The sequence below is a fragment of the Diceros bicornis genome, unplaced genomic scaffold (genome assembly GCF_020826845.1).
Source record: "Diceros bicornis minor isolate mBicDic1 unplaced genomic scaffold, mDicBic1.mat.cur scaffold_625_ctg1, whole genome shotgun sequence".
Taxonomy (NCBI): domain Eukaryota; kingdom Metazoa; phylum Chordata; class Mammalia; order Perissodactyla; family Rhinocerotidae; genus Diceros; species Diceros bicornis.
Window position 1 is genome coordinate 42,470 of NW_026691497.1, and position 13,956 is coordinate 56,425.

The 13,956-nt window shown below is 55.0% G+C and overlaps 1 protein-coding gene across 1 annotated transcript in view; it reads left to right on the top strand.

The window, feature by feature from the left end:
* The first annotated feature begins 414 nt into the window (after positions 1-414).
* LOC131403273 (myelin and lymphocyte protein-like) overlaps positions 415-13,956 on the top strand; it is a 41,320-nt gene continuing 27,778 nt past the window's right edge. Inside the window, exons 1-2 of the mRNA XM_058537526.1 lie at positions 415-480; positions 13,224-13,391. Coding sequence (XP_058393509.1) covers positions 415-480; positions 13,224-13,391 — 234 coding nt within the window. The remainder of the gene's footprint in view (positions 481-13,223; positions 13,392-13,956) is intronic.

Genomic DNA, 13,956 nt, shown 5'->3' on the forward strand with positions numbered 1-13,956 from the left:
TGGGAGCCTAGTCATTGATGGTTATCATTCTTAAGGGGCGGTGATCCCCTGGGAAGAGTGCAAAGCATGCGAAGCGCTTTGTCAGGGACTCTTCCTCCTCCCCACTGGAGATGGCACCGGGAGGTGGGACGCAGGAGTCATGTCTCCGCCCCGAGCTCGGCACGCCCGCTGGGCGCCCTAGGGGTGGTTCAGGGCGGCGCCCGAGGCACTCCGGCGGTTTCCTTGGGGCGCGCAGGGCTGGTTTCTGGCTTCGACGGGGTGGCCCGGGCTCCTGCCTCCTGGGCCCCGGGCGTCTCAGATCCTAACTTGCGCGGGGGGACACCAGTGCCACCTGGCTCCGCCAAGCAAAGGAGGGGTTAACGACCACCCGGATCCCCACGCGTCCCGTCCCAAGGCCGAAGCCAGGACGCCGGCATGACCCTGCCCAGCGGCAAAGATGTCTTCAGAACCTGCCCCGAAGTGCTCTTCATCTGGGAGCTTGTGAGTGGCTGGTGTGCCGGGACCGGGGAGGGGGCGGGATGGGCTGTGCCCAGCGCTATCACCGGGCTCCGCACAGCCGACAGGACCAGATCCACAAGTTGCGCGGGTCCTGGGAGCACCGGGATAGCGGGGCCAGGGTGAGGAAAGTGTCCCCCGACCCCAGTTGTTTGGCCGCTTCTAGACTAACGACAATGGGGGAAACAGTCTCCAGGACTTCGGTGGAAAAACCAAATTCACAGCATGGGGCAGATGTTGGAAGCGGGCCAGGGTCCATCCATTGCGCGCTGGTTCCAAGGCTGCGCTCCCCACCCGGTTCCCACCGGCCGCGCAGAGGAAGCCCTTATGGAGAGCGACGTCCTTGTAGAGGCGCCCAGCTCTGTCCAGGGGTAGGCTTTCATTTACAAAAATCAACAAAAGAAACCTGAACATCACTAACTGAGGTTTGGGGATTGGGTTGGTGTAGGACGAGCTGAATCCAGAGTATTCTCTTCTAGCCTTTGAACGTTTCTGGAGGGAGAAAGTATTTGGGACAACTCTGATCTGTAAATAATAAAACAGGCCACCTTTTGCTGCACCACAGTCATTCTGCCCTGTGTGTGGAGTGAGGGGAGGGAGGAGGCTGGCAAGGGCAATCCTATGCCTTGGCTGATCCTGAGCAGTGGGAAGGCCTCCCTACCTGCGGTTGATCTCTCCTGAGGTTGGAGCCACACAGCTCTGCCTGTGGGCGTGGGAAAGCACTTCCTACCCTGGGCTCCTGGTAAAGTGCTCACTGTGTCACGAAGCTTCAGACCACCCTCAGTCTAAATTCCCCAGGGGCCATAGGCCCTTACCTGAGAGGGGGTGCGCTGTGTGTATTCCATGGGTGCGGAGCCTTGCAGCCATGGAGACTCCTTTCCCTGCACCCCTGCTGCAGAAGAGTTGGTTGGAAAAGAGTACATCCAAAGTTGACTGTTTAAAAATGGGACCTCAACTTCTTACTGCCCGATGGAGGCGGGAGGGTGTGAACAGCAAAGGAGCAGGTTCTGTTATCCACGGAGGATTTGGGGAAAGGGTAAGGGGACTAAGGTTGCCTGGTGGCACCATATCACTGCATTTGTGAGAGTTGAGTTGAGTTCACACCTGCATGTATCCAGAGCTACTTCAAGTCCTGGGGCTAGAGCCAGAATCAAGGAGTGACATCTAGGAGAAACCCTGGACACCACAACCACCATTTATAGATAGGGACACCCAGGCCCAGAGTGGGGAGGGGCTTGCACCCACTGGAACATTCTTTCTGCAAATGGCTTATCTACAGGCCCACAGAGAGAGGAGAGCGCACTGTCCTGCTGGCCGAGGCCGCTTCTGCAGCCTCGGGAAGGGCTTGGCTTTGCTCTGGGATCAGGCACTTTCTTTGAGAGAAGGGCTGGGGTGGGGACTGGGACACCTTGATGTGAGATGGCCCAGCCAGTCTAGATGGGATGGGGCTGGGGCTGACTCCTGATGGATTCAGAACTGAGCCCTGGCTTCCACCTGTGACACAGCTCGTCTGGGGCTCCCTCCTGGCCTCTTAAGTACCAGGCCCTGGAAATAGTGTTTTGGACCAAAGGCCGCCAAGGGCAGGGCTGAGGAGAGAGCCCAGCAGGAGTTCTCCTCGGTGCTGATGGATGGGGACAGTGGGTGAGGGGCCCCCTCGTCCCTGAAGCACTAATGCCATGGGGAGGTGCAGGCCCACTCCTCACAGGTTTCAGACTGTTCCCGGGAGCACGGAGCAGGTCCCTGGATTCTCTGCATCACGGGGCCCTGACTTGCCTTCTAGATTCTGGTGGAAGGTTTGGTTCCTGGTCGGCTCCTGCTGGGCGCCAGCAGCATAATGACTTCCTAGGGTGACCTACTGGCCTTGGTTCTCCGCTCCAGGCTCTCGCCAGTCCCAGCTCAGTAATAGCTACTGTTCTGCCCACACTGGGGCAAACAACCCCGTGTTGATTCACTTCAATGCACCGAGGCCCTCGGGCCTGAGGAACTGTGTAGGAGCTAAAGGAAAGCCTTGCCAGCAGCCGTCACACGCGGAGAGGCACAGGCAGGGGGAGGAGGAAGGCCCAGGGCCACTCAGCCAGTCTCAGCTGACCTGAAACTCCACACCAGAGCCCCGCTCCTATTAGAAGGCAGCTGGGCTGGGAGGGGAGGGGGCAGGAGAGGAGGAGGAGGGGGAGGACCCCTGAAACTCCTGGGTCCAACGTTGAAGGAGGCCCTTAGAGGGCCCAGGGTACAGGCTTTGGGGGGGGGGTCACTCCAGGAAAAGAGCAAAGGAGGAAGGACGGAAGGTGAAGCCCACATCCCTACCCTGTTAGTAGGGGTCGGGGTGGGGGTGACAAGGGTCGTGTTGATGGTCCTGGGGATGAGGACCACAGCCCTGTGTCTGCTGAAGAGGGAGCCGTGTCCTTCAGGGTTCTGAGCTTTTCTTGTGTTTTGGTCTTAAACACAAACCCTGCTGTTCTTTCCTCTGAAGGAACGGAGCCTGTTGAGCCAGTGGAGGGCTGGGGAGGGGAGTCTGCCTCCCATCGCCTCCTCCTTTGTGATCTCCTCTCCTCTAGACCCAGGGCGGCTGGGAGCAGGATGACGGCTAAGGGGCTAGTCTCCTCTCCCCCCATGTTACTATTCTCATGGCCATTTCCAAAGCCGACCCTACACCGGGGAGATTTCATGGTGAACTGCCTGTGGGTCTGCTTGGGTACCTGACATAGGCAGGGATGTCCTGACCTGGCTCTCTTTACAGCCCAAGGTGGGGGTCTTCTGCTTGCCACGAGACAAGCCAGTAGTCAAGAGGCAAGGTGGTAGGAGAAAAAGACTTTTTATTACAGCTTGCTAGCAAGAGGGAAGATGGCCAACTAATGTCCAAAAACACCCATCTTACAGAACAAAAATTACAGGCCGGTTATATAGGGGGCTGGTCTCTGGGTGGGGGAGGCATCTGGTCTCTGGGTGGGGGCATCTATTTGATCTTCAGGTGGCGGCATATATCTGCTCTCCAGATGGGGCATCCATCTGACCTCCGGGTGGTGGCAGACATCTTGTCTTAGTTCCTGAGAGTTTTTGGTTTTACTGGATATGCATCAGAGACCAGAGTAATGCCCTATACCCTGATCTTTTACTTGTGCTTGATGATGGCTATAAGCATAGACACTCTGCTCAGGGGTCATCACATTCCTGAGGAACTCAAGAGAACAAAGTTATCAACTTATAGCAGCTGGGAGGGGCCATAAAATCCACAGAGCATGTCTGGGCTAGTTAATCAGAGGTCATTCAAAGTTACAACAGGGTTTCTTTTCTACAATGTGGTTTCCCTTATGTCAACCTTGTGTTGAGGCGGTATCAGCTCCACAACCAGCCTGTGAGAGCCGGCCCTCAGCAGTGTGGGAATGTGAGCAGGCCACTGTGCCTCAGTTTCTGCATCAACGAAATGGGCATAAGTAATAGATGAATAAAAAAGATAAATAAAAGAAGGGATACCCTTCTCGGGCAGGGTGCACGAGGCAGGGGAGAGTGAGACTTGGGAGTAGGTGGGGCTGTGGAGGGGACACGTGACCTGTCCCTGGGGTCCCCAAGTACTGCACAGACGCCACCGTCTATAGGGCTTTCCCAGTGGTTTGTCTGCTTGGAGCTACCCCTGGCTAGCCTGATGGGGTCGCCAAAGGGAAGAGGGGACATAGGAATCAGTTACCAGTACCTCCGGGACTATACCTTTCAAAAATGCTTTGACAGAGCCAGCCCTGATGACCCAGCAGTTCAAGTTTGACTTGCTCTGCTTTGGTGGCCATGGGTTCTGTTCTTGGACGTGGAACCACACCACTTGTCTGTCAGTAGCCGTGCTGTGGCAGTGGCTCACATAGAAGAACCAGAGGAACTTACAACCATACACAACTATGTACTGGGGCTTTTGGGAGGAAAAAGGAAGGAAAAAAAAAAAAAGGAGGAAGATTGTTGGGGGCCGGCCCGGTGGCGCAAGCGGTTAAGTGTGCGCGCTCCGCTGCGGCGGCCCGGGGTTCGCTGGTTCAGATCCCGGGCGCGCACCGACGCACTGCTTGGTAAACCATGCTGTGGCTGCGTGCCATATAAAGTGGAGGAAGATGGGCACCGATGTTAGCCCAGGGCCGTCTTCCTCAGCAAAAAAGGAGGAGGATTGGCGGATGTTAGCTCAGGGCTGATCTCCTCCCAAAAAAAAAAAAAAAAAAAAAAAAGGAGGAAGATTGTCAACAGATGTTAGCTTAGGGCAAAACTTCTCCTGCAAAAACAAAACAAAAACGATTTGTCATCTGTGTCAGTGCATCACTGTCTGGGCGGGCATTGGGGCAGGGAGAGGGCAGCCCCCACCCTGCCCTGCAGCTGCTTGGTGATAAGCCAGGGGACGGTTGGACTGAGGAGCCTGTCAGGAAGGAAACACCCAGCTTTTATGTCTTAGGACTCTTTCCAGAACCAGCCCCCCAGTCCTCTCTGGTCTCCATTTGGGGCGCTCCTTTGTTGCAGGCGGCATGGGGGCGCTAAGTCCTCTGTCCTTCAGGCCTGGCTTACCCAACACCTCCACCTGGAAGCCCACACTCACCCTGGTAATACCCACTACAGACCTGAACTCCCCTCCTCTCTCTTTGAATCCCAAATCTCGATCCCTCTCTTCACAAACAGACTCCAGGCCCCTTGAGTCCTGGTCTTGCCTTCAGTGTAGATGAAAGGACACTATCTAAGCTGGCCTTGGGAGGGATGATGGCACGATAGGTCCCCTGGAAGGAAGGAGTCTGCTGATGAAGTGCCAGGTGGGCAGAGCAACAGACATAGGTAAACTGAGTCAGGTGGCCTCAACACCTCTCCTGGTGTTCACCTTGGGAGTAGGCTCAGAGCTCAGACTCCCAATAATTGGGAGAGGGGAAGGGGTCCCCACGCAGGAATCTTCTGACTCCCTCCCAGACGCCTCCCCATGGCGTCAGAGTGGGGGATCCTGTGCAGATTTCCGGGCTCCCTGTCCTGGGCAGAGGTGTGAGCTGGTGTTCACCTTCGCTGGGCCCTGACACTTTCACCAGGACCTGACGCTGCCCGTGGTGGACCCAGAGCTGCTCCAGGGGGGCCTGGTGGCAGGACGGGAAGAGAGAGGACAGGAAGGGAGAGATGGGCTCCATTTATTAGTGTGTGTCTTTGGATAAGTCTGTCTCCCTGGATGTTCCTGCCTCAGTGCTGGCTGTGGCCATGGTCACTCAGCATCTGTTAGATGCATGAATGAATGAATGAATGAATGAATGAGTGGGTGAGTGAGTGAGCAGGTGAGGGAAGCCTCTCCTCTGACTTGCTGGGAGCTGAGTCCTCCCTACAAGGGCGTGGGGCTCACACAAGAACTAGAGGAGTTGGCAGAAGCCCCTCCATGTTTGCCTCCTGCTACCCCTGCCTCTCAGTCCCCCGCCTCCCTCTCAGCCCCGTTCTCTGGGGTCTCCGGGAGGCTCCAGTTGTTGGGGTCTTGGTCTTTCTCCTCTGACCTCCCTCTCCATGCATCCTCCTGCCCCCTGGTGCTTTTGTCCTCTTGACTCTACCTTGATGGCGTTTCCCTTCTCTGCCGTAGCTCATCCTCAACCCGCCTCTGCACACACACACACGCACACACACTCACACACACACACACACACATACACACACACCCTTAGAGCTGACTGCTGAGCCCCTCCCTGAGCACACAGTGGCTACGCTGGTCAGTCCCCCACAGCACATGCCCTCCTGGCATGGCAGTGACCCCTGACTGCTGGAAGAGGTCAGTGGGTGTAAACACTTCCAGCAGCAGAACCGGGGCTGCAGTCCTGGTGGCCTTGGGAGAGCACCAGAGGGCTCCGAGCTCACGGCAGCAGGGACGAGTCTCATCCAGTGTGGCCATCTTCTCTTTTCCTCCCTGGAGAGATGATTTTGCCCACCTGACCTAAGTGGCAAGACAGCTGAGTGTTGGGTGCACAGCCTGTGTCTGTGGCCATTGTCCTTTACTTCTCGAGAGTTCAAGGCTCAAACTCTCGTCACATGCACCTTCAGGCCGCACACCACGCCCTTGGAGCTGGTGGGAATCTGACTCTGGGCTCTGAGGGGCCGCACTGCCAGATGTGTGTGTGGGAAGTCCTCTGTGGGTCACGTCTTGACTTGTTACTGGAAGAGGGTCTGCTTGTGGAGACCCTGACAGAGAAAAATGGAGCCCCAGAGAAATTCCAGAGAATTTGGGCAGTTCGTCTGCACTGACCCCAATTTTCCCCAAACACTGGACAATTGTGGATGTGGAGCTCCTTCAGCCCTGCTCAAGAACGTGCTGGAGGATTCCTTTTCTCCTTTGGTGACTGAGGCTCACTGTTTATAGGAAGACTTTCTCATATTTTCATATTTTTTGTCTTTCCTTCTGTGGAGGCAGACACATTTTTCTCAACTTTCGGTTTCTGGGATATCATAAAAATTTTCTCTTTTTGATGCTTTTGAAGTTATTTTTAAATCCTGGGTCCCACCAAGGTTTGGAGGGGAGACTTGTGCATGTGGAGATCCTAGACCTCCTGAGGTTTTCACGTGGTTACAGGTGAGGCTTTGCCTCCTCACATGACAGTTGTGACAGCGAGCACTTAGAGTGCCCACAATGTGCCAGGTACTCAGGCCCAACCCCATGAGGTGGGCACCGTGTTATCAGTATTTTTCAGGTAGGGAACAGAGAGGTTAAGTAACTTGCTCATGGACAACAGGTGACCCAGCTACTAAGAGCTGCTTCAAACTCAGTAACTCTGGCTCTAAAGTCTACACCCTTAACCAACCTCACCAGCCTCCTTTGGATTAATTCAGAAAAAAAAAGAGAGAACCTTCTCTGAGTTTACATAAGAGCTCCCCCCAAGACTATAATCTGAGGAAATTTTTTTCACAAAAATCACTTGATCGGGTAGACCACAGATGTCAACTCTTTTAAGTAGTTTGAAATTTTTAGTCTCCTTTTACACATTATCCTCGGTTATTAGAGAACCACAACTCTACTCAGCGTCCAAAACTGGTCTGAATTAAAGATGAACAGTTTCCAGTCCGGAGACACCAGGGTGAGTGGGGCCTCAGATCCCCAGCTCCACCCCATTCACAGACACTGAGGCTGTGTCCCGGCGTCTAGAGGACACCCAAGGTCGAGCGAGTTTCATGTTCAAGGTAAGACAGGGATGGAAGCTTGAGGCAAGGAGAGGAGAGGAGAGAGGAGAGGAGAGGAGAAGTGAGGACGGGAGAGGGAACTTTGCAGAGCCCGGGCAGGACCTGGAGAGGCGTCTGGGCAGCATTGCTGGAGAGCCGGGCAGGGCATGGAGACAGCAGGCGTTTCTTCTTCTGACGGGAGTTATCAGAACATCATCCACAGGCTCATGTTGTGGAAACACATTCCCAGGCCTTTGGCAAAGAGCCCGGGTTGTCTGTCCCTTGTCCTGTAACTCTGCTCTCCAGTCTAGTCAGACCCTGGGCCCGAGACCTGGGCACTGGTGTTTTTCCAGGTGTCTCAGGTGATCCTAGTGTAGACTGAGGGCTGAGAGCCACAGAGTGTTAGCCCAGGTGCCACCCCCATTTCCCAGCCTGGGGACCTGGGGCCCAGAGAGAGAGCTCAACCCAGGTGACCCTGGGGCCACCTAAAGTAGAGACCTTTGTCTGAGACCCTCCTAGGCAGCTGCCCCCTCTCTGGTGTGGAGGATGGTGACCCAGGGGCAGGCAGGGGGTGGAGCGAAGTCCAGCCTGTACTGTGGACAGAGATGAAGGGAAACTGAGGCTGTACCTCCACTTGTGTGCCTGATGTCGTCAAGATGGTCGCCTCTGAGCATTTGCCGCCTGGAAGCTGGGAGCCACTTAGAGTTTTCTGTACGAAGGGAAATGCTTGACATCTCGCTACCCATTTGCTCTTGACAATATTTGGCCCGTGGCGTCCTGAGGCCAGGGTGGGTGGACTGCTCCCTGCCCAGGAGGCCTTCTCTCCTGGGGGTGGGCGCAGCGCCCGCGCTCTGCTGCTCTCTGCACACTGAGTGGGGGAGCGCGGCAGGCACGGGCTGTGTCCACGATTCACGCTGAGTCCCGGCTTTCCCCTGAGCGGGGCCTCGGAGGCCTTCACACCGGCCCCGCGGCCAGTGCTGTCTCCAGCTCTCCCTCCCTCGAGCCCCATCTCCTGCCACTCCTTGTCCCCCACCTCGTGCGCGGCTCCCCGGCCTTCTGAGCCCTCACTGTGCTTCAGCTCCTCTGGACGCGGCGTGCACTCTCTCCTCCCCCGGAGAGCTCCTTCCTGACCCTTTGGCCAGGTCAACCAGCTACGGCCACCTCTCCCCTCCAGACCCGATGGGGCCGTGCCCCAGTCCAGGCTGCTTTGCCCCCTCGGGGCTGGAGATCATCCTGCATTGTAACTGGCTGCCTCTGCATCTGTCTCCACCGGGCTGTCGGCTCCTGGGTGGGCAGTGTCTCACCCCAGTTGTTGGGTGGTGCTGGGCACGGTGCCAGAAGCTTCACACTCACATGCGTAGTTTCAGCCAGTTTGCACCAGCCCACGATGTGGGGAGACAGCTGCAAATTGCCATTTACGGATGAGGAGCTGAGGCCCAAGAGGCCGAGTCACGTGCTCCAGCCTCCTCCAGCACATTTGGAGGAGAGCCCCTCTCAAGGGCTCACGTGCGCCCCCAGCTCATGCAGACGCTGTGTGATGCAGGTGCTGCGGGGGCTGGCATGTGCCCGGGAGGACTGGAGCCTGCACATGTGCACAGCTGTCACAGCTGTTACCCCTTCCGACATGCATCTGCACTGGAATTCTCACAGCAGCGGGGTCTGTGTCCAGGGCACTGTCACAGACGTCTAGCGGGGAACACACTCTCTCTATTCTCAGCCTCGTCTTTTTTCCTTCTACCCCCATCCTCTCTCAGGGTTGTTCTGCACCCCCTCCCAGATGGTCCCCTGTGCAGGTCACCCTGCATTTCTCCCCTGGGCACCTGCTGGGCAGGGCTGTGAGGGGGAGAGGGCAGGCCCACTGCCCATCTCCTGGGAGCAAAACCCCCGGGTTTAATCATTTCATCTCTGCTGAGGACATTCGCTTCACATGATGTGTCACTTAAAATATGTTTCTGGAACCGATGGGGCCTGGTGGCATGTTTGCTATGAGAACGTCCCTGGGACCAGAGGTTTCTCAGCTCTTTCCCGTTGGAGGCTCCAGAGAGATGAGACACATTCACTCACTGTCCCCATATGGAGGGTCGGAATGGCCAGTGGGGTGTGCTGTGAGGGTAGAGATATTTTGTAAAAGTCCCCTTGAGGGAGAATTTCTCACCTTGAAAGATGTCAGGCTAAATGAAAGAAGCCCGTTACAAAAGTCCACCTTTTATTCTGTGATTCAACTCATGTGAAAGTTGAGAACAGGGGGATCTAGAGAGACAGGAAGTAGATCAGTGGTCCCTTAGGGATGGGAGGGGAGGGGAGCCATAGCTAAAGGGCGCAGGGTTTCTTTTGAGGTGATGAGAATGTCCTAAATTGTCTCTGGAGATGATGGTTGCACAGATCTCTGAATATCCTAAAACCATTGAGTTGTCACTTTAAATGTGTGAGCTGAGTAGTATGTGAATTATCTCTCGTGAAAGCTGTCTAAAAGAGAGAATCCCTACCATCTTACTATGAAATTTAGTGCTATAGATAAAACATACAAAGAAACAAAGTCAGCATGATTTTTAAAAGGACCTTTTCAGCCGGTCCTTTGGCATAGTGGTTAAATTCAGCACTCTCCACTTCAGTGTCCTGGGGGTGCGGGTTCGGATCCTGGGCACAGACCTATATCACTCGTCAGCTATGCTGTGGCGGTGACCCACATACAAAATCGAGGAAGATTGGCATAGATGTTAGCCCAGGGCGAAACTTTTACAGCAAAAAAAAAAAAAAAAAAAAGCTTGGCAAGGTGGTGCACCCAGAAGCAGGACAGGGTCCTCAGGTACCAGGGGGCAGGGCTGGGATGGGGCACAGGGGGGCTTTGCTCCTGTGGACAGAGATTCTTCCATAGACCCCGGGAATCTGCGTAAGAGTGTGTGTGTGAGTGTGTGTGTGTGAGAGAGAGAGAGAGAGAGAGAGAGAGAGAGAGCGAGCATTCCTAGGGAGCTGCCACACAGTCTTCATCACACTGTGAGAGCACACGCCCACAGCAGATGGAGAGTCGGGATTGACCTGGAAGCTTCCCTCTGCACTGGGTGCCGGAAGCTCAGGCCAGAGCTGGGGCCACACTCGCTAGTGCACACTCAGGACTCTGCGGCAACACTCAGTGTGGTGACTGTGCTCTGACTTCCCTCACTTTTCCTGCCTTTGATTCCTGACTGAGCCACAAGGGAGGAATTGAGCTGAAGGAGGTGCAGTGAGCTGAGTCTGCAGACCAGGCTCTGAGAGCCGTCGTCTCAGATTTTACCATTTCCAGGGACCACCTGTGCATTCATTTACCTCCTATGTATTCTACAGTTAATTTTTTCTAAACTACCACTATCACTGCCTTAAAAATAAAACCATGCCCTTCGCCAGATCACCTTTGCTGCCCGTTCTTGGAGCTCCTGTTCTAGCGGAGTCCGGACACCAGGCTCCACCTGAGCCCTTCTCCCTGCCTTAGTCAGAAAAACTGAAGACAATGACAAAGAGAACCATTTTCCCAATGTGGCATTCAGTGTCCCTCAATGCCATGTCCATTGGCCACATACAAGCACCTCGTCCCACTGGGTCCCACGCAGGATTGCATTCTGGGGGGATCCCCCCTCCACGTGCAAGGCCAGCTGTTCCTTTGGGATTTAGCCCATCAGTCACGTGTTTAGGCACAGCCCTCTCACAGGAGACCCTGAGGGCCAGGTAGCCAACTCGCACACTGACACACACTGGACAGGCCTTCCCTGTGTCCCACACCCCAGATCAGCCGTGAGCAGGGGGACCCTCACCCCCTCCCTCACCTGGTCAGGGGCAGTGCCATTTTGTAACTAACCAGATACACCTGTCTTGTGCTGAATGCTGCAAAGGAGAACACAGGGCTCCCTGAGAACATGTGAACGGGGACCTAACTCAGATTGGTCCTCTTTGGATGGTCACCGGTTCACCAGACGAAGGGCAGATAGGAGAATTGTGTCCCAGGCCCTTGCCTCTGACCACAAGACGGACATGCAATCCTCCCTCTTCTCCATGCCACACTCTTGTGCCTCCTAAATCCAAGTCGGTCTCAGCCATCAGTACACACATGTCCGTTGTCAGTGCCCGTTATGGAAAAGGCCAAGTAAGCTGTTTGATCTTAAAGGCGACTATGGATGAGTTGACACACACATCTTATTCTATGGCAGTCTGAGGATTTGTATTTAATGATTTTGCTCCAATTACCGTAAGTTGTAAAGTGTGTCCCACTGCCTCTGTCATGTGCCTTCCTTCAGGCAATCTCATATTCATCAGTAGAGGAAGTCTTCTGCTCAGAGATGCCTGTATCTAATTCATGAGGCCCAACTTGGTTTTGATAACTCCAGATGCTTCATTGCACTGATTTTTCTACCCAGATGTGATTCTCTCCTGATGCTTCTCAGCTAAGAGGCTCAGAGAACACCTGTGAGGACATTGGTCTGTCTTACCCAGCAGGTGGGCAGCAGGTACAGGAGACGAGGACAAGGTACCACTTGAGTTCACACCACAGGGGATGTAGGACTGGGGGGGCAGCCTGTCCTCAGCCCCCAGATGCTCGGGAGGATGGTGCCCAGGGTCACAGTACCTTGGAAACTCTGACTAAAGAGCCATCTCCACCCACGTCCCAGCCCACTCCTTATCCGGGTGGGGACAGTGGATGGGGCTGAGCTGATGTCACTGGGATGAAGAGGGACAAGGAGAAGGGAGAGAAGTGCAGAGAATCCCAGCTTGGAGTGTGCTTGTCCACAGGGGGAGCGGGACTGTGGCACTGAGGGGTGTCATGACCCCACGTCTGTCCTTACACTCTCCTTTGATTGGGGCTCACTGACCCTGTGAGCATCAACTGGGGTGTCTTCTGGGTAATGACGGGGGAGTGCTTCTCTCATGCCCATCCTCGGCCACCCGAGGAGATGGGGCTGACCTGGGCCCTCTCTCCAGCCCCAGCTCCAGCACTCAGAGCACGTCCTGGACTTGGGGATTTAAGGGGCCAATTTTTAAAAAAAATTCTAGTGACATAGTGTGACTAGTTTGTTTTGCCAATAAAGACCAAAAGAATCTTCAGGTCACTACCATTTCATACAAGCAAGGATATTTTTCTATCAAAAATACTAGGAAGATATAATCTCATAATTAGTCTTCTAATGATAATACTGGATGGCATAAGTCCTTTCTTGGGATGATGAATTGCTTAACTTCCATGTGCCTTAGTTTCCCTATCTGACAAATGGGTCAGTACCTTGCTCATAGGGTTGTGTGAGGACTAACTGAGTTAATATTTGTAGAGTGCTTAGGACAGTGCCTGGCATATAAATATGATCTAAGTGCTTGTTAAATTAAAAATAAAAGATTGTGTTTAAATAGCGAATAAAGGCAGGCAAGCAGAGGATTGGGAAAGACTGAGACTGGAGATCCAGCCTAGATCCTTGGGGGGATGAAAGAGTCATTTTTGGTGAGAAAAATGCCCACCGCTGTTCTCTGCCTCCTTCCTGTTTTTCTGCGCCTTGTGCCCCAGCGTGACTTCTGTGTCTGGCCCTTCCTGGGCGTGGGCTCTCCTGGTCCGAAGCTCACTCCTGCCCTCCTTCCCTCTGCAGGTCTTTGGGGGCCTGGTGTGGATCCTCATCGCCTCGTCCCTGGTGCCCCTCCCCCTGTACCAGGGCTGGGTGATGTTCGTGTCTGTGTTCTGCTTCATAAGCACCGCTGTCCTGTTCTTCCTCTACATAATTGGCGCCCATGATGAGGAGGCTTCCTGGGAAACCCTGGTGAGTCCCAGCCCGGGATGTTTGTGGGGATGGGTAGTATTGGACCCTCTGCGCTGGGAGGCTGGCTTCTCCAGCGCTGGGTGAGGCTGCCTTGTAGACGTCTCCCACCCGCGTTCCAAGGCTGGGCTGGCCAGGCCTTCAGCTCCGAGTGTGCACAGCAGCCCAGGGCTCCTGCAGCAAGGTCAGGAGGAGGTGAGGGCAGAGGGTGGCTGTCGCTGTCTGATCCCGTTGGGGCTGCTCTGCCTCCTCCTGCAGGACGGCCTTTTCATGGATAACCAGCAGCCCACCCCCCTCCCATCCCGCCTGCACCTGCCAGGGCCTGTCGGCACCTCCTGTCGTCCAGGAGGGCTGGGTTCCATCTCGGGGGAGCAGGGTCCTGGGGACTGGCCTTGGCTGCCCGTGTGAGGCCCTGCTTACTGCCCAGCTCCCAGTCACAGCCTTCTAAAGCCGGCTCACCAGAGAGGGGCTTGGTGGGGGAGAGAGATGGCCTGTGGTCTCTATTCTGCATAAATTCTCTCTTGAGGCCCATGAAGAGGGTGAAACTTATACATGGACTTCTGCCCCT